At 39.5% G+C, this 20,939-nt stretch overlaps 1 protein-coding gene across 22 annotated transcripts in view; it reads right to left on the reverse strand.

Moving 5' to 3' along the window:
- The window catches only part of adgrl2a (adhesion G protein-coupled receptor L2a), an 88,548-nt gene that overhangs the window by 15,164 nt on the left and 52,445 nt on the right, over positions 1-20,939 (reverse strand). For 16 of the 22 annotated variants that reach the window (XM_086162015.1, XM_086162009.1, XM_086162014.1 and 13 more), the window contains 12 exons: positions 20,054-20,854; positions 9,879-10,172; positions 9,160-9,263; positions 8,493-8,678; positions 8,120-8,158; positions 6,201-6,384; positions 5,460-5,582; positions 4,846-5,045; positions 4,023-4,196; positions 2,801-3,007; positions 1,941-2,161; positions 1,237-1,303 (listed from right to left, as the gene is read on the reverse strand). In XM_086162015.1, the coding sequence (XP_086018141.1) occupies positions 1,237-1,303; positions 1,941-2,161; positions 2,801-3,007; positions 4,023-4,196; positions 4,846-5,045; positions 5,460-5,582; positions 6,201-6,384; positions 8,120-8,158; positions 8,493-8,678; positions 9,160-9,263; positions 9,879-10,172; positions 20,054-20,854 (2,600 nt within the window). The remainder of the gene's footprint in view (positions 1-1,236; positions 1,304-1,940; positions 2,162-2,800; positions 3,008-4,022; positions 4,197-4,845; positions 5,046-5,459; positions 5,583-6,200; positions 6,385-8,119; positions 8,159-8,492; positions 8,679-9,159; positions 9,264-9,878; positions 10,173-20,053; positions 20,855-20,939) is intronic. The other 6 variants (XM_086162016.1, XM_086162011.1, XM_086162007.1 and 3 more) reach the window with 1 other exon arrangement.

Here is a 20,939-nt window from a genome sequence, read left to right on the forward strand (position 1 = left end):
CATTTGCTGAGAGAGGGAGAAATGCTTGTTTGTTCTAATACAATTCTTCAATTATAAGTTCACACCTCCAAACTGGGTTGGCGAGCAGAAATAAAATCGGTGAAAATAAAATTTCACAATTCACTCAGATATTCCCGCCACATCTTTTCATCAGGTCAGCTGTGTACACATCTCCACCATTTTAAATACTACATCAAGTGGCAATATATCTCACTTACAAAATTGTGATCTTCCATTAGGCCTGCGGACTCCTTCTGTGCCCATGCAGGCAAAGAGCCGTATTCTATTTTGACTCTGAGAGCCGTTACTGGTCTGGCAAAGGTGTACAGAGACTTTCTGGAATTTGACATGGGAGCCCTCGCTCAGAAATACAGTTACAGTGTCAGTTTGATGTTCTACAGAGGTCACTGGATCTGTAGACACACTGCCAACCATTATACTGGATAATGAACTCGGGACAGAGCGAATGTAACCCATACTCCCTGCATTGAAGCCGGAGAGGTTTGCAGGGGGTGCTCATCCCTCGGTGTGAATAAGGGCAAAGTAAGACATGGTATGGTGGGCTGAGAGGATATTTGAAGTAAAGAGCCTATGATTTCTTTTTCCTTATTTTTTTTTCAAGGCACTAAGACTCCCTATGGTCTCATTCTCTTGAGCCTCTCTGATGGAGCGGGAGATAATAATGCCATGACCAGTAAATAATTGCATGCCTCAATGGGACATATGTCAATATGATATGCTATATGTCCTTCACCCGAAATGGTCCTTGACCAAACAAAGATGTGCCTTTGCTTTCTTCCTCTCACTGACAGTGTCATCTGCTATTTACTATGGGCGCGAGACAAAAAAAGGGAGTGTAGTGCAGAAAGGGGAAAATCGAACCATATTATCTCAAAGATCCCTTTTACTCTGTGCCGTAAAATGCACATTTGTGTCCCTTTTATCCCCTTTATTTCTTAATTGTAAACTGTGAAGCTGAAAGACAATTAGGTTACACGTATATGGTGGGACCTCATGTTGTGTAAATGCAAGTTTTAAGCACACTATCAAATCTTGATCTTTGTCAACTGGTGAGTGGCAAGAATTATTGTTGGATGCCTAAAAAGATAAATTAAACTGCCTTCAAAAAGAAAGACAACATGTTCCCGTCAGCTCAACCATCTCTCTTCCTCAATCTCTCTCCTACATCTCTTTGTTCTGCCCCTCTGAGTCTGTACCTCGAGAAAATTAACTTACCATAATGATAAAGGTGACAGGTCCAATGAAACTCCATATGAAATGATTATCCACACTTAGCCAGCACCTATGACAAGGAAACACACACTTAAGCTCGGGGAACACAAAAGAACATTATGTGCGTTCCATAGTGTATCTGTCAATGAACAAAAACGAGCACATTTTCATGATAACGATGGGACGACAACGTGATGAAGAAAAACATTCCTGGTCCAACTTTAACCTGGAGAGTCTTGAAAAACAGCTTTCTCACGGTGAGCATTAATGCAAATGTATAAACCAGAGTGAAGACCCTAAGTAGCCCCATTTGATTGTCCTCAGTAAGACATAGTCATTAATCTATGTAAAAGCCTTTTTCTGCACAACGATCCTCTCCTTAAGAGAGCATTTACAAACAAGAGGTCACAGGAGGGTCTTTGAGTAGAAAGGCATTAATGTAGGTGCGCCCCCTGAAACCACAGTGTTGAGTCTGTCAGCCACTTTGAAATTGCATAAAAAATTGAACAGCAGCCCAACCCTTGCAGTGGAAGCTACAATGTTTTGGCGCTTTCCTAAGAGATACACAAATGGCAGTGGAAGGAATGATGTGTAGATTTCTTTTCAAATACTGCCGTAATACAGAAACAGCAGGTAAACCCACATACTGGAACATCTACCAAGTGCAGTCAACATTCCTTAAAATTTGTTTGGAAAGGCACACTTACGCTTTATCGGTCCCGTAACTTCTGTAGTCAATAGCTGCAGAAACGCCGACCACAATGGCAGGAAAAAGGTAACCAGACACATAGAAGTACTTTTTCCGTGAGTATTCACTTTCAAAGACCTCCACAAGCATGAGATATAGCTGGACTCCTTCAAGACACATCCAGGAGAAGGAAGCCAGGAAGAAGAAATGAAGGATCCCCGCAATGATGGCGCAGCCAATCTGTGTGCGATCATTTAAGATGGTCAGGATTAGGCGGCGAAGATAATATAGTGCAATCGAGGAAGCAAAAATACAACTACAGTTTCTGTAAAACTTTTTTTTTTTCTAACTTTGACTTTCACAAATAACTTCAGGTTTCCACAGCATCGTTTCTCATCAGAAACTGATGTTATATCAATCATAGTTGGTATTAAAGCCTACAACACTACTTACTGGAAATAAAAAGAAAGGCATATTTTTTTACAACACAGGTCCTGTTGATGCACGTCTGGCTTTGCCTCAAATCACGAAAACCCAGTGCATGTTTTAATGACGCGTAATTTTAGAATTAGCTCAATTAATCATACGGCTCAGTATTTTTGGACTCTATTCCTGGCTTTATGCTAAAGAAAATGTGTTTTCTTGCCGACTGAAGAGGAAATGTAAACTATAGAGACATGGAGCTTATCTATATTAATGGTACTGACCAACCCATGCCATGTCAGGGACCAGAACTGAAGGTCACACAAATAGTGCACCCAAAGTCTCATCCATTTCATGCTGACAGGAATTTTGTTTTGTTTTTAAGGGTGAAGGGAGATAAAGCACAGGGGAATTAATCAAAAAATAAATCGATAGGATGCAATCCTTGCTGCTTACCCTCGGTTCTGTCATATCAACACCAATAAGGAATATTAGCTCTGCAATGAAGAGATTGATGCACAAGTTCTTGTGGATGGTGTTACGATCACTTTGGAGGCCTCTGAAGAAGCAGAAAGTGAAGATACTGATGGTGAGACAGATGAGGGACACCACGATTCCAACGCGAGTGATGACGGTCATCAGCAACTCATGTGGTCTGTTAACCTAGTTGACATGAGAGAGACAAAAGTGAAACTACAAATTATGTTTGATATTATTGGGAAATTTTACATATATTTGTGTGTGTATACATATAAATATATACATATATGTATACACACACACACACACACACAAAATTGAAACACGCACGCACATTAACATACATGAAGATATACACACGCATGTCATTTTTCTGCCGGCTGTATGATTGACTGCGTTAACATGCGTTAAACTATTTCAGATACTGTATAATTGAAGAACTATATAGGAAAACAACACATTACTTTAAATTGTAGCTACTTTTGAAGAGCTCACAGGGAACCATATCTATTCATTTGAAGTATCTACAATGCATTAAGAGCAATTCGCTGTCCTGTGTTCAGTATCTACCACTGAGTATAACAGATGTGCAAAAGTCTTTTGAATACCCTTTGTTGAAAATAATGCAATGCAAAATTTACATTGAAAGTACCGGAGTCTTTTTTCTGTTCAAAAAGAAAGGTTTCACATCACCTGCAGCTAATTTAAGGCTCCAACAGTCAGTCAAACCCAGTAGGCTCCTTTCAAATTCATAAACTTCTCAGCAACAGTTTTTGCTTTGTATATTTTTCCTCAGCCCCGGCACTACATGAAAACATGGCTCTTTGAGTCACAAAATAGAGTTTCTAGTCCAAATCTTTGGATCATTTTGATTTTTAAAACTTGCACTTTCAATATTTAAAATCCATTTTCATAGAGAAAAAGAGGGTCTGTATGTGCTGTGTTAATTCTGTCCCGCAATTAAATTAATTCAGCTGGGGGAATCATCTGTTCTTCTTGTGTTCCTCCGGGGCAAGTATGGCCAACAGGAACAATTAAGTGGGCCCCAAACTGTGCCACATAGCCATCTAAAACTGTCAGTGCTTGTCATACTTGATTATCAGCCTTAAATTCAGCTTTATTCGCTCAGATATCCAATGTGTGCCAAAGGGTTGTGCTAGAAAAGTTTGCAAGAAAAGTCAACAACCGAGTGACATACTGAGATTTTACGATGTGCCATGAGGATGGCGAAGTTGGTGAGGTGGCTGCAGGAGCAGCTGGTGTGTGTTTTATTGGATTCCAGTAGTTTGCAGCCTTGGGTGGACCAGTACCCCATCATACTCCTCTCAGAATAATTCCAGAAGGAGCAATTGGAGTTGAAGTAGTGTTTCATCTGCAGATAACAAGAGATATGGTTAAGTGTTCCAATAATTGACTGCCTGAAATTGAAGTACATGTAGAACACAGAGGCCATTTACCCCCTACTCATACAAAGTATTTTTCCACACTGATACGGATGAGGATTTCTCACTTCACAGCTCTCATGAAGCTATTCATATGTTGTATCTCATTTGGCACATGCTTGCCAAATCAACTGAAGCATGGTTGGTTATATGAGGCTTTAATAACAGAGAGGCATAATTGTTTGACGGCATGTCTTTGGAATTGCACAATTTCTCTGATAAAGAATGGAGTCACGCATGGCCCACTGGGCACTCTAGTGACAACTTTAAAAGACGAAAGATAATTGGTGCTCTAGTAATTTCATCCTAGATTGTACAGCTAATCTAGGAGTTAATTTCCCCCACTATAAAAGAAAATGGGTATCATTTATATCCCAATTTTGATTAAAGAATTAGTTTTCATTAAGAATTCACTTAAAATCTAAAGACTCCTTTAATTTGATGTTCAATGACTTAAATAAACTGGAGACTGACCTAGTCAGACATTTACAATTCAAATTGCAGATCTCAGTCTACTCTGGATTTCCCTCCTGGTGTTTTTAATATGACCTCTCCATTCACTCCAGCGGGGACACTCACATCAATGTGCGCAAGGGTAAAAACCACTGGGTCATTGATGAATACGCGGCTGGATTCTTTGTTGATCGAGGCTGCGATGATGTCAGAGTTGACGGATACGTTGCAGCCGTAAGCTTCTCCGGCCATCTTGATGGTAGCGTTTTCTGTACTGAGGAACTGGCCGAGATTTTTGTAAAGAACAAACACCAGCTTTGCAACCCCTGTGTAAAGACAGATGTAGACAGATATCTGAGGTCGAGGCGTTATAAATATTAGGGCCCCCGGAACGTATTAAGACAGAAACAGTCACGAAAAAAAACACAACAAAAATAATTAAACCCATCATTCTATTTTAATGTTAAATAAAACATTCAGACAACGGAAAAATAAACATAAAAAACATTGAGGAGAGACAGCTGGGTGAGGCACAAAGACAGAAGGTTTTTAATTGTGATCTCTTATTTTTGGCCGCCACCACAGTGCTTCAGGGTTTTCAAAATAAATTACTTTAGTGTTTGGGCTTCATACTTCGAGACAAACAAGCACCGGGGAAAAGTCATAACACACACAATTTGACTTCCTTGTCATTTCTCTTTTAGATACCTGAAGAATACTGACAGTTTTACAGAGCTTACCGTTACGACTGTTGAGCTTTACTGTGTTGGCTGAGAGCTGGATTGAGATGCCACCCTTACTCGATTGCGGAAATTCGAAATCTTGTACCTGGCCATCTGTGCTGAGCACATACACATGAAGAACTGTCAGGCAAAAAGAAGCAGAGGGTGAATTAGAATTAATGGATGATGAAAAACTGAGATGGAAATCAAATGACAAGAAAATCCATTACGTACATTTGTGCGAGAAACAAGGACTTCAATATTTACAACGGATAATGTGTGTGGCAAAGATTCTTGTTGTGAAATGTCATATTCCAGTTAGAAAGTGTTATATCAATAACTTAAACTGCAACGACGCCGTGGTGGTGCAAGAGCATATTAAGCGGACATGAACATAATGTAATGGTGTAAATGTATAAAAATAAAATCGACTTCTGCTCAAGCAGCTGAATAAATGAGGGTACAAGTTTGAATATGTGGATAAACAGCATATTTTTCTGACTCCGCAACGGGCTAATGTCCACATTAATGTATAGAGTTACAAGGTCTAGACACACACATTTAGAAACTAAGCATGCTCAATCAGAGAATGCAGTTTATTTGATTGTCTGATATTCATTGCAGTAAGTGATTTGTTAACCTATGATGAAAACAAATAATTTTATTTATGTGACAGTATTCTTTCCAATCACAAAAGGTATTCTCTCTGTAAATTGAAAGTAATGGAATAAACTGTGCTACTGCTAACTCTTTACTTACTGATATTGTCTGCAGAGACTTTGACAATAGCAGGTTCTACAAGGTTATCAGCAAGGACGAAAGCCCCTTCCTCCAAAGTATCTAGTAACATGGTAGCTGCATGTGTTTGCTCCGTGCTGTTCATATCATGCCATGATTTTAGAGCCTCTGGTCGCAGCAGGTTATCGACAGTGTCCACGATTGCCTGAATCAAACCACAGATACAAGAAACAGTGAAAAACCTGAGTAATAAAAAAAAAAAAAGGAAAAAAGTTAATAAAAAAAAAGAAAATTTCTGTGGATAAGCAGCAGCATGCAGACAGTGAAATAATACAACGCTGTAATGTAGAATTACGTACAGTATATGATTAAATCTAATATCGTAAGAAAATATTTAAAGTGAATATATGACATTGCAGACATGTATTGGCTTAAAAAAACAATTTGCAGGGGGAACTGCAGAGTAAGGGAAAAAAGAAACATCACTGGAGAAATGCTGGTGGTCATGGCGTTTATGATGTGATAGACCTCAAAGAACAATAAGCTGCCCTAATTTAAATTCCCATATTGAAAAATGCAATTCAGCATGCAGAATCTTTCCCCTTTCTCATCTTGGTTCAGCTGAATTCTCATGCATGTCATGTCAAACTGGAGCGCAATACACCATACACCTCTGATAATAAATCTTGAAAATAAACCATACAACAGTTACGTGAAATTGTTCAGTTAAAATGCATTATTTATGCAGACATTTGTCCTGCTTTAAATGTTTTCTGGGCTGATAACAGAAATGTGAAACGTCCGATCAAGGAGATGCTGGATTTCTTCAGGAAATAACAAAATCAATGTGTCTAATCAAGTAATCAATGGGACTGACATGTGGTGTTAAGGGTGGGGGGCGAGGGGCGATGCGATGTTACTTCAAGTATGGCAAGTCTCAGATACTGCTGAACAAACAACTCCTGTTCCAGATCCTCGCACTTTTAGTCCAAAAATCTATTAATGTATTGAAACACCTTTCCTTGCTACTTCTGCCTCAAAGGCTTCATGCTCTGACCAGAAAAATCAACAGCAACCGAAAAAAAAAACAAAAAAAAAAACACTCTACAATGATTTGACAATTTTGAAGAGATGGGGATGGACTAGATTCGCACACGCACGGGCACTCATGCACGCACGCACGCACGCACGCACGCACGCACACACACACACGCACGCACGCACACACGCACACACACACACACACGCACACCCACACACGCACACACAGACACATATATATACATTCATTTATTTATTTATGTTTTTCCTTTGCCTTACTTTTAACAAGCTCACAGCCATCCACTGGCTATTTAAGTCAACCCATATTAATATGCTCCCAAAGGGGAGATATGGATGAGGTGACTGGAGGACACTGCTGTCCCTAATAGCAGGGGATATATATACGGTAAAATTCCAAGATACTGAAAACCATCCTGATACAATTTGAGAAAAATAAAACCTCTGCCCTGTTGTATTTTTGAATGTTAATTTGATGAATTGATTTTATGGAGAAAAAAGGAACTTCATAACCAGAATGCAGGGGGCAAAATGCTTGCTTTGCAGTATTTTGTACCCAAGCAAGAAATATCCAAAATGTAAGAATCTAAAGAGAAATTGTTCCCATTTACTCAATGAAGATTGAAAAAAATAGATCGAAACAGAGACATTCATATACATGAAAAGAGGCCATTTTCACAGCAGGGGATGATGTTCGTATAACTTTGGGTATGATTTGGATATGTCAAAGGCAATTACTTAAAAAAGCAGCCAGCTTGGGGGACAGGGGCAACATGACAGCGCAGTGTGTTCATGCTGCTCAGCTTGAGCTGTGCGATAAAGCAGAGGAATAGAAGAAGGGAAGGCAGCAAGCAGTGTGGGCAATAGCATTGCTTCAGTACCTTCATGTATGCCCTGCATGTCCATTCTCGTTTTTGAAGCTTTTTTTATTTGACAAGAAAAGAACAAACACAAAACAGACAAATATTTTACAAACGTCCACGAGCCTCTGATCAATGGCTTTGCATTTGCAAAATCACTGTTGTGGTTTAATAGTTGATATTTCATCCATTTTGTCTTAGTGGAGAGAAGGTGAATTAATGCAATGCAACAATGCAGTATTTGATGATAATATGTGTGTCATGTAAGTGCATTCATTTTCCAATAAAGGGCCATTGTAGCATAATTCAGGTTGAGTATAATTCTAAAAATGATATAATACACGATCCTTGGAGATTTTTCTCTGATTAGTTTTGTTTCGTTGGATGTTGTTACCTTCTGGAAGCTGCGCCCTGCAGAATCCTTCTCACTTGGTCTAAGTTCCTGCAGCTGAGCATCCAGGATATCAACCAGCTGCTCCATTAGGCGCACGGAAGAGCTGACGTCCCCAGCAAAGATGGGGCCTTTGGTGTGTTTGGCTAGCTCATTTGCAAGGTTGGCGGCGTTTTCACCACTCCGGATCTACACCGAATTGAGTGGATAATGAAGACAGGTGCATTATTAAGACATACAGTCTCACAATATTCTGACACAAAATAACCTCCAAACGTGTGCTTTAAAAAGTAACATAAATAGACGTCCTTCTCTCTTTATCGCTAATTTTTTCTTCTTGTAGTTAGTTGAATTAACTAAATGTTGATAAAACACAGATAGACAGCATAGAGCAAATAAACTGTTATGTTTATGAAATGTCACAACTGCAAAGTCAAATGTATTGTTTAATGGAGAGGGTTTAATGTTGAGATTTATAACCCACTTGAGGTTTATAATTATTGCTAAAGTGTATGCTCCTGTGAAATCTTACAATATTTACATGTGTGAAACAGGTACCAAACATATAGTTTATTTGTCATATAATAATAATATTCTGTCTACTCCCACAATGTATCCAAGGAACAGATTCCTCTCAGGAAGAAAACAGCAAAACAGAACTTGCACGGACCTTCTGGGCTACTTGGTTGACCCAGTGGGAGGTACAGTTGCTGAGATCAGGGCCCTTCGGGTGCCAGGCCCCGGTGGAAAGGACACATAAATAAGAGGCTGTGCCTGACAGGAAAAACAAGAACAGAATAGTCAAGTATAATCAAATCAAATTTTTGTTCCCCGTAAAGTCACTGACGGAGAACACGGATACATGTAAAACAAATACCCCCCCTCGCCCAACATGATCATGTTTTAATTGTATACCATTAAGTCACAATAGGAAAATAGTAAACATCCAAAGAAGCGTCACTGTGTGTCTTAGAGTGTTTTTTAAATCATCTAAATAGTCAATGTGTGATTTTTTAGAAAATGAAAACAGTTTTCCAGTCCTAATTAGGTCTGTGTCTGATGAACTCTAAGTGCTAACACAATTTCACAATCAAATTAGAGAGCATGTTACTATGCATGCTCCAGGAGAAACAGCTGAGCCAGCTCCACAGTAACAAGTCATTACAGATTGCTTAATCATGCTTCGACACAGCAATAGCGAAAGCCAGCAAAACCCCGGCACCATTATAAACCGTCGTCATGGTTTTCTCTACGCACACGTTTAGGTCGTTGCTCTTTAGTGATAAAAAGATCGCTGCATACAAGAATATCAGACTGATCTAACAAACCATATACTATCTTGGGAAGCATCAGGTCAGACAGCGCCGAGGTAAGAGCAGCTCTGTTTACCTCGTGTTCCCTTAGGACAAGGTCGCTCTATGAGCATGCCCCTCTGGGTCTGAGGCCATTCTATGTCTCTCCTCTCCGTGGCCTCACAGAAGCGCTCAGGTAAAGGGAAAAACTCTAGAGGCGGAGGGGAAGTAGTCTGTGGAATCAAAGCAGGTGGCTTGGGTGCTCCCTTGTTGCTCTCCTTAAGCCCTGTTGTGGTGGTGTTGGCCACACCCCAGTGCACTGCAGTAGTTGTGGTGGTGGTTGTAGTTCTTACTGGCTGGGGAGACGTTGAGGTTTCTGAAAGAGATGGGGCTGTGAAGAAGAAAGATAAATTGGTATAATGTGGGGAGACTTCTTTTTAAAGTGTGTGATATTGGACGGAGCAGAGAAAACGTCAACGATCCTGTAACCTAAGTAGTTTTATGTAAAATGGCATGACTGACAAAACAAGCAAAGGGGAAAAAAAAAAAAAAAAACACGACTGTTTTTGGATTGGGGTCGCACTTAAAAAGCGATTTTTGAGCCACCCCCCTCGGGGTGCATAATACGTTGTCTATCAACTACTTTGCTAATACTTTGTCAGGTATTCAAAGGCTGACCTTCTGGGTGGCAGATGCTCGGGTGTGATGGTAAACTATAATGGTTCCCCATGTAAGGAACATTCAAATTTTTTTCATCATTTTCAAGACTGTAATGCTTATACATCCAAGTATCCTGTTGTGTAAATTGCTGCTAAGTGCTTTGTTCAACAAGCGTATTTGCCTTCCCATTGACTATGGCTTATCCAAGGCACTCAGTCTGCAGCGAACAAGACAATAATTACAGTAACATCCTCCTAGCTGGCAATCATTCTTGCCTGGGAGATTTTTGTGGCATGGCTGATTAAATTTCACTGAAGCAACACAAGACCCGTATGTGTAACCATAGTACCTGAACATTCATTTTACCATTGTTTCTCTCACCACTCAAATTCTGATAAAGCAGGTGTGGAGTAATTTGTTCAATGCCCCCTGGCAAAAACAATATGTTTCTGTCCCAGGAAAGAAGAAAACAGCGCATGCCTTACATTTAACATGAGTCACAATGGAACAGCTATGAAGACATTTCTCATGTGATGCATCTGAAAAGTAATCCCGGGATAGAATCAAATAAAAAGTTAAATATAGGGACATTATCATTGATTAAAGGTCAATGAAAATAAATAAATAAATAAATAAATAAATAAATAAATAAATAAATAAATGTGATGTGATGTGATGTGATGTAAATCCGCTCTGTATTTCCAAGTACAAAAATGGCTGTATTTAAAAGGGTGAACTTTATCAGTCACATGGGTTCTGATTGGAATGCAATGAGCACAGTGGATCTAATCGCATTTGAGCACTTTGATTTCCTCCATTAGGCCGCCTGTAGAGCATGTAGAGAATGTGAAGAAGTGCTGTTACACTGCTTGAGATGAGCACAGTTCGCAGTGGTATAACCGTCAGACAAAACATCGATGCGACAGGCTGTCAGAGTCAAAGAGTAAACAGGGTCAGAGGCAGGAAAGAAGTATTTTAGCAGGCATGTGGTGGAAAACACAAATGCGAGCCGGTGCACGGAAATTTTCATAAACTGTGGTCTAGTTGCTCAAAAGGATAGCGATGCTTCAGGCACGAACACCTCTGTATCTATATATATCCCATAAATCTTCGGCGTTAGTGATAACATCCTACCGTGACTCAAAACAGCACACAAAATACTATGGCTATCACCGTTGGCCTCATGATATGGATTAGGGAGTCGAACAAAGCGGCCTTTGAGTCTGGCTGCTCCCTGTGGCAAATTAGGCTCTAATGAGAGAGTGCTTGTTCTTAGAACAGGATACATCCAAAAAATGAAGATAAAAAGCAGGTGTCAGGAAGGTACAGGCAGCTGACTGGCTGTGCTAAAGGCATATCTGGGTAGTTGGCCGATGCTCTGCCTCCTCTCTTTGCCTTCCCCTCCCCTACCTGTATCCTTTTACTCAACACAGTAAAACTCTTGACTACACAGCCTGTCAAAGTGGAAGAGACAACCTATGCTTAATGTCCTTTCAGCACTAGCATTTAACTTGCTGGGAGAAATGCCCGTCTCTATTCTGCACCAATAGCCTTTTATTGGTATAACTGTTGTTTTCTGTGACTCACTGAGAAGACTCATGGAGGTGAAAGCAATTGTCACCCAGACATAATGTAGGAAAAAATAAATGAAAACGAAATAAATAAAAATTTCAGTAGAGTTACACATGTTTCTTCGGAAAGAAAAAATTTGTATCTGCAAGATGCGTGTCTATAACACATCACGATTTTTCATTATTCGCGTTTAACATCTGGCTCCGAGTTGCTTGGCAAATGTCCAGAGTAATCCTCAGGCTGTGGGGCCCTTTTTGGGTTTCTCATTTCCAAAGTATGAAAGATGATAATGTTAAGATCCTGGTCTGCATGGGTGGGGAGATTAGAATCCAGACACAAATAAAATGAAAACGAATCACTGTGGGCAGCGTGACTTAAGATAAAGGGCATGCACCTACGGCCGATAAATCAAACTCCCATATCAATCAAAGAGACCATCTGCTGTAATCCAAGCACATTCCTTTAGCATGTCAACTAACAACTATATCTTGTCTACATCATTCACTCGAGGGGACAGCTGCCTTGACTTGGCGGGATGATTCATTATTAGCTCTAATTATAACATTTACAAACACGTTTCTATTCTATTCTATTCCATCGTATTCTATTCTATTCTAGTCTATTCTAATCAGCAGTGACGAGTGATTTATGTACACTGGAAATACGAGGCTAAAACTAATGTGTTTGGCTCTCCTAATGCATTCCGTTGGAGAGGGATTTCCTCTTAGTAAACTGCGTGCCTTTGGCTTGGGAAAATGAGTGTGGGGTGGATTTGATGTGCCAATGTCTGTTCTGTGCTAGACGGAAAAGCTGTGCTGGCATTGCTAAAAAGTCGCTGTGAGAATGCACTGTCACTGAATATACTTGTACATTATATAGCTTAATTAACATGAAAACAGAAAGAAAAGGACAGGAGTAAAACATAGAAAAAGGAGAGAGGAGGGAGAAAAAAAAAAAAAAAAACCCTGACGGGAGGTTTTGTTTTATGTTTACGATGAAAACTAATCCTCTTTCCTGTGTGAAAAAAGAAGGTAATATGAATGTAGGCTACACTACCCAGAGCGATTCTTGCATAAACAATACGGCCTCTGACCACTGCTGCTCCTGTGTACACATGCGTGTCGGTCTGTAATCCGTCCAGCAGCACAATAATCTTATTACCTTTATGCCATAGCTTGGTTTAATTCAATCCAATGAGAGCTAAGAGGAATTAACCCATAGGTATTAAAGTCACTTGTTCAAAGAGATGTCTAAGTGGACAAATGTATAAATTCCACAGAGTGAAATGATTCCTGTAACACATGTCTAAATGACTGTGAAAAATAGCTTTGATTATGACAAAAGATGTAAATCCCACTTTTGGTGTGTATTATGGAACCAGGGAAAGCGGCTTGATTATTATGTCTATGCTGCACTCAGCCCAAGGGTAACCTTCAATTAGCTGTCATAGAGCGCGAGTGCATGGAGTGATATTCTCCTAAGTACCCCCAATATTCAGGGCAGACTTATTCATAACCTTTTTGTGTGATTCAACACCCACACATTGTTGCACTTGAACATATTTCGGTGGTTGCGTTATTACCACTGGGGGTTATAGGTCTACGACTGATGACAGGCAATGAGGCAGAACCCTAGAAGAGGAGAGATTGAGGAGAACCCAGCATGTCAAATTGTTGCCACAGCATATATGTACATATAGACATGACAGAACACACACTTTTATTATACTTAATGGCCTTGCTTTCAATTTGAATTGATGAGCAGAATTTATTTATTAAGTAGGTTGAGAAAATTGTCCAGCATTTGCTTCTGTTAATACAAAAATATATAGCGGAAATTAACAATTCAATTCAACTTCTCATAATATGAAGTGTGTTTCTGCACTCCTATATTGTAAAAAGAAAGAGAATCCTATGGCCAGAACATAAATGAATAGCCTGTAAGCTTTCAGGTCATTCGGTACAGAACACAAGGCCGACCGAAATGAGGTGTGGGGCCGTGGAAAAAAATGCACATGATTTACTCTCAATTCTTATGCTGAAATGTATTTTATATCAATATCTTTTTCTTTATCTCTACTCCCTGAATACAGTGGCTACATCCATAAAGAAAATTACCTATTCTTCACTAAGAATTAATGTGACAATTAATAACATATTTGTGATTTGTTGTGATACCAACAAACAATAACAATAATGCTGAAAGGATATCTGATTGCATAGCTTTTTACTCTGCTGAATTTGTAGAAGTGAATGGGAACACACCTTTTGATTGCTTGCATATCTGCAGCAACTACTCAGAAAGATGAGCAAAATTCATATCATTTCCCATGAGTCATGTACTTTGAGGGACTGTATAACATTAAACCTAACCTAACATCCGTATTATGTAATTTAATGTTTTCTTCAATACTTTCCACAAATCTTACACAGCTATTCTTATGGACACGGGCAGGCAGTGTGCTTAATCATAGACACACACACACACACACTCACACTAAAGCACATCCTTATACCAGTATGTACACATTTATATACACCCTTACACACAAAATGACACCAAAGTATAGAGAACAGACATAGCAGCTGCCAGACTACAGCTTGCTCTTCCCCCTTGCAGCTTTCTCTGTACTGTACGTGCCTCAAATTTCAAGTATTAACTCTCAGTTTGCCACACAGACCGATATCTAATGCTGTGCCCACAAGCAGGGTCTATTTCATTGGTGCTCTCTCTCCCTCTCCCTCTCCCTCACACACACGCACACACACACACACACACACACACACACATACACACACACACACACACACACACACACAGATATATAGATGGACAGGGGACAGGGACACAAACACAGATACATGCCGAATGAGGAAGGCACACATACTTGCATATAGACAGATTAGAGAAACACAGACACACACACTGACACAATAATCAGGCTTGTGTGAAATAAATTTCCTCCATGGTGTGTCAGGGAGTGATGAGCCACCAATGTGATGTCTAAGTAATAATTCCTTTAATACGCCTTGTTTCACTGTTAGACTGTTATCAAACAAGAGTCTGTGGATCCCCTTGGCTATAGGGCTCAATGAAACTATAATCACACTCTCTCTTTTATACAAAACAAATCTTGGTGACATTCTAAATCACAAGCCCACTTTTTGTGTGTGTTATTGTTAACCATTTGGCTATGCTGTGTAAAATAGTTTGACATATGCGCTGTACATCAGACATCGGGGGAGATGTGCAAATGTCATCTTCTTAACAAGATTATGAAACGTGTTTTGCGCTGGGTTGCCTGACAGCAACTGGTCTTTCTAACTCACGTTTTCCAGTGCTTGAGGAGTAGCAGGATCTTATCAAATTTCAGAGGAAACAGGTGATCCCAACACCTCACGTTCCATTTTGAGTTTAATGGCACCAGACACTTGGTGGTTAGGCACTGTCCCACTACTTGATATCAAAGACCGAGAGTAAAAGGCTGAAAGTTCCTATGGAAGTTCCCCTTTTTTATTACTTGAGTTAAAGTCACCCTTATACCATTACCCAGAGTCAAATTAGCAGCATCACGATGTCTACAGGATTACATCACTGTATTTCATTTAAACTCAAAAAGAAGAGGGTATTGAAATAAAATATACGAAAAAAAGATAATGAGTGTGATCCTGTAAGAACATGTAAAATTTGTGAGAGCGGATCATTTTCAAATACAAAGAACAGAAGCTCTGTTCAAAGATTTTTTTGATTATCTTTTTTTTTTTATGAAAAAAAAAAAGCCATCATTGAGTGATAAATAAACAAACAAACAAATAAATAAATAAATACAACTCAAAATGTAATAGCTAAATAGAAAAACTTTGATATAAATTTAAAAAGACTGATTCAATGAATTTAAACACCATCTCTGGCTGTGCACAGGGGAGTAGATATCCAATCTTTAGCGATAATTACAAAGATGAACATGACCAAACTACTCTGTGCAACAGGCAGAGCAGAAAGATAAAAATGAAAACTAAAATTTAGTTTCAAGTGGTATACAGTTGAACTCACAGGATATTTCACAAGTTTTGATCTTGGACTATTTATTATTTCATTGGCATCAACTAAAAGGTCAGCAAGAAAGAATATATAAAAATCCGGGAGAAATCCTAAATCCCTGATTTCAGTTGCCAAAATAGCCTGTTCATCTGAAAACATGGATCCACACTCAATTATAAGAGCTTCATGCAATTCTTTTTCTTTTGAAATTCAACACCAGAACTTTCAGTAGAAATCTTATTGGTTAAAAATAAAAGTGTCCCTCCAAACGCATAAATATTTTGAAATATTAAATTTAGATTTCCGTGACAGCGTCTTTGTACTATTTCTTAAAAGGCGCAGGGGAGGATTTACTTAAATCCCAGCATTTACTGTGCAGTGCTCACTGGGTGTGATTTAAGTTGTCTGACCTCGACTTAAGGGTGACTTCAGGAGGAATGCCAGTTCTAAAAACATGACAAAAGTCTGTACAACCATAAACATACACACATAGAAATGCAGCTATTCTGGCTCATGGTACAGATCATTAAGGAGGAAGAGCATAAGATATTGAGGGAAAAACATTGGCGAGGACAAGCCGAAACAAGAGGCAGAAACAAGGAGACTGAATGCTAACAGAGATATAATGAAAGAGAGAGACGATAATATGTAAGCTGACAGAGGAAAACAAGGAGAATATGACAGGAGGACAGAAAAACAATAACAAAAAAGAGTGATTTTCCACATCGATACCATCTCGTTTCACACTGCTGTGTCCACTCGAACAGCTGACAAGGGATTTGGGGGGTTGTTGTCAAGGCAAACAGTCAAATTGTCCATTTTTAAAACATAGCAATGCTTTTTTTTTTTTTTGTTCCACTGGTGAGAACGCAAGAAAAAAAAAAAGTCTGTCATTCAAGGCTCGACGATGATGATGAAAGCTCAATTCCAATGTTCTAGGTCTCAGTCACTTTATTTTTCCTCTCGTCTGATTTGATTCTAAATACTGACACGCACAAGTTCACCTCCATAAAATCAGTGTAGAGCATAGGAATGACTCATAGCGCTTATTATAAAAGCGTATACTCATCAGACTATAAGAGGTATGCTATCTGAGGTGACTGCTCATGCATATGATTCACAACCCCATCAACTGAACATATGTGCTTTGTAAGGCATGTCCATGTCACAATCCACTAGCCTTTGCTTAAACAGATGCAGTGTCCAAGATAATTGGTGAGTCATGTCAATATGCGTATAATTTATATACAAATTGGGTCATCTTTTTCTACATGACCCATTCTCTCAAATATATAATTTGACAGCGGTGCACAAACCGATACCCTATGCAAAGGTATTGACACCAGAACAATTAAAGAGAAGGTCTTTATTTGTGCGGGTGTTGACTACAGTGCGGGGAGCTTTTATATGGGAATGATTCAGAATCAAGTTCTGCACCATGGGATAAATAAATGTTTCTGAAACTCACCTGTGACCCATTGAGGCACTGAATGCAGCGTGTTTGTTGGCGCTACCAGGAAAAATAGCATTTGATATGTGCTTGGATAAACTGAACACATAAATGGTGCACAATAATCGTTGTGTGGGAATGACAGTTATTCGATGTTTTTAATTATATCACATATTATAAGAAGTTAAAAAGGCCTATGTTGTTTTATGGGTCCCTATATCTCAAAGGGGAAATAGCCATAGGTCATGAGTAAACGTGTGGATTATGTTCCTTTTGGCTGAGGGAAAGAGAGGGAATTAATGACTCATTTAATGTCCACTTCCAGAGGAGCCGCTTGTTGGCTGTGACCCGATCAAACTCTCCCATAATCCTACAAGAGATGATCTTGCCTCGACATGAGCAACATTATTGGTCTTGACAAGAACCCAATTGTCTGCCACCCTGCCTCTAAACATCAGTTTGATGTGATTGCTTTTCGTGACGGGAAAAATCATGTGAGTTGTCAGCATACTTGAGAAATATGGGACAAAAGGAGGAAGTGCGGTGTTGAGTGGTAAACACATTACTTCCTGCCGTAATATATCTGACTAATCCCGAGTGCATATATTCTAAAAAAGGTTGCAGATCCACAGAAAAAAGAAAAACAGCATTCATATTTGGCAACGTTCTCTTGTATCAACAACTATTTCCTGTCCGCAAAGGTAATATTGTTTTCATTCTAACTTGAATGCTGTTCAAAACAAGTACCGATATCTTTCCGCACCACAAAAACTCAGATAGCTTGTTTCAGTGTCTACTGAAGCAGGCAATGAATTGCACATCAAGACAGCACAGAGAGGGGGTCCAGCAACAGCTAAAAAAAAATGTACCATCATTTATGTGTAAATATCAGCTGTGTGGGAGGACAAGTTTAATGACATTGTGATGATCATACGACCGACATAGTGCCTTGTAGTCTTCAGTGACACCTCAACATACATCGGTCACAGGACAGCCATACCAGTGTTGCAAATAAAAATAAGACAAAGGAAAAGATAATTTGTATGACTGGACCATTAGTGAGAAAGCTTAGGGAAAACAAATGTCCTTGTATAGAAAATAGTATCAGATATGTTTAGAACCTACAGGAGAAGAATCAGCAAATCGGTTCCTTTGGGTCTTCTATGTGTATATATTATCATGTCAATGGTATGCACATATCAAAGTAATATATGCATACTATCGCGTAGATGGTACGCACATATCAAAGTAATATGTGCATACCATCTACATGATGGTATGCACGAATCACTATGATCTTGTCTTCTAAGCAATGTTCATAATAAATCTTCTGAATTGTTTGTGTTATAGAAAATTCAAAAAAATACATTGATGGCAATCTTATTTGCTTTTCTTTTCACAACAATTCTGCTTTAATTTGATAGGCTCAAAAAATAAGGGAACGCAAGATGCAAGAATATAGTCCTGACTTCACCAAACGTTCTTTTCCACATTGGTGTTCTTAAACTATCCACTATCTAATATGTAAACCAGTTAAAATTTGAGTAAATTAAAGAATAATGAAAAATAAGGATGCCGATTATAATGAAAAAAAAACAAAACTGTTTTGGTCGTGCACCCAGTGGTCGGCATTTTATTTTCATTCCTGGACTAACAGTGTTGTTATAAGGAGGCTGGGCTTAGAATAGATGGATTGTGATCCACCAGTTGAACCCAATTTAACATTCCTAGTCCAAGTCTCATTAATACAAACTTGTCCATAAATCTTGGTCTCTTTTGATAGTATGTGGTAAAGTTGCCTGACCTCCCTGGTTTATTGCTGACTATCTTAAGTATTACATGGACTTTGGACTCTGGGTGTGGAGGGGATTAGGATAATTGCTGTTATTATATTCTCTGTGTGAGGACTGTTGTAGGCCTCGGCTAGCCTCTTCTCAGCTCTTGACAGCTAAATTAAAAACATGTGCTACCAATGTGACCCTGGATGATTGATCCTCCTCCCTTGTGTCGACCATCTCTTTCGGGCAGACCCTTAGATCATCGTACTCCACCCACAGTGTGTTTAATGGCCAATGGGGATTCCAGCATCACTTGGGGAATAAACCAAGCATGCCTCAGGCCAGACTTTGCACCTGTCCGGGCATGAATGTTTCCATCAGTGAGTGTGTTCCTGTCAAACTCTCAGAAAAGGGGATATGCAAGCAAGGGTCCCTTGGGCTTTGGGGCCAGAGACTTAAGGAGCACCCTAATAGTAAACCTGACCAAATCCCTGGATGTTGATTCCTTATGATATGGAAACTGGCTTAATGGTTTTGTTTGCCGAAGCTCCGCTCAGTTCACCACAGCCCCCGAGATGCTTTCCTACTCTCGAAAGGTCTTCCTTCGTATCTAGCAGATAGTCATTTTTAAATTAAGAGTCAGTCGTCCGTGATACGTAATACATAGTTGGGGAATACAGGAGTAATAAATGGAGACGTTGAAAGCATAATGACCAGAAATGCATACAATTCATTATTGTCAAAGAAACTATTTGAGTGTGTTATTCTTACCATGAGTTGGCTCAGGTGTGACAAACTCCAGATTGTATCTCAGGACTTTGAAATTATTCCACACGTAGAGCTGGTTATCTCGTGGGTTGTAATCCACTGCTGCAATGTACTGGTACTGGTTGGGAAAGTGGATATCAACATATTCCCCACGGTTCTGTTTTGTATTGTAAATGTAATCAATCAGGTTCTTGCTGACATGCTTGTCATTGTCTTCATAAGTGGAGCGGATCACATAGAGTACTCCACAGACCATGAAAGCATTGGAAGCTGAACGTTTATCAAAGGCTGTGTCCCATGTCGCCTCAAAACGCAGAGTGTAGGGGTTCAGTTGGCTGATGACCATCATGCCGTTGTTTTGCTCTGTGGCGTAGATCACCCAGAGCCCATTCTCATCTACGGCCAGGTCAATGTCTGTTTTACCACCCCACTTATACGGTGAAGTGTCGTGGTAATTGGCGCTATTGATAATTGCCTCCCCACTTTTGATTCGAGTTCGTAGGTCAAACTTCACGATGTTGCGGGTACGCTCCTTGTTAAAAAACACTGCACCGTCATAGACCACAAATCCAGTACCATCCACTCTGTGGGGAAGCTTGTAGGTGACTGTTTGCCGGCCATTTTGAAAGTCTTCCAGGGAAGAATACTCGATAAGAGTGTCTGTTCTATAAGGAGTCCAAGGCATAAAGTATATTTTGTCGCCTGCTTGCAGTGGGTCTTTGCACCAGGCACCAGCTTGTTGCTCCACTTGAAATAGAAAGGAGGGCTCACCAACAGCTTTCAGAGTCCCAGGACAAAGAAAAACTAGTAATAGAAGAAAAATACAATAGGAAACAGAGGTTAACATATATAGATTGTCACAATACAAAACAGTGTGATATCACAATAA

This window comes from Fistularia commersonii, chromosome 16 (genome assembly GCF_037954325.1).
Source record: "Fistularia commersonii isolate RoL2024-O1a breed Wild chromosome 16, RoL_Fcom_v1.0, whole genome shotgun sequence".
NCBI lineage: Eukaryota > Metazoa > Chordata > Actinopteri > Syngnathiformes > Fistulariidae > Fistularia > Fistularia commersonii.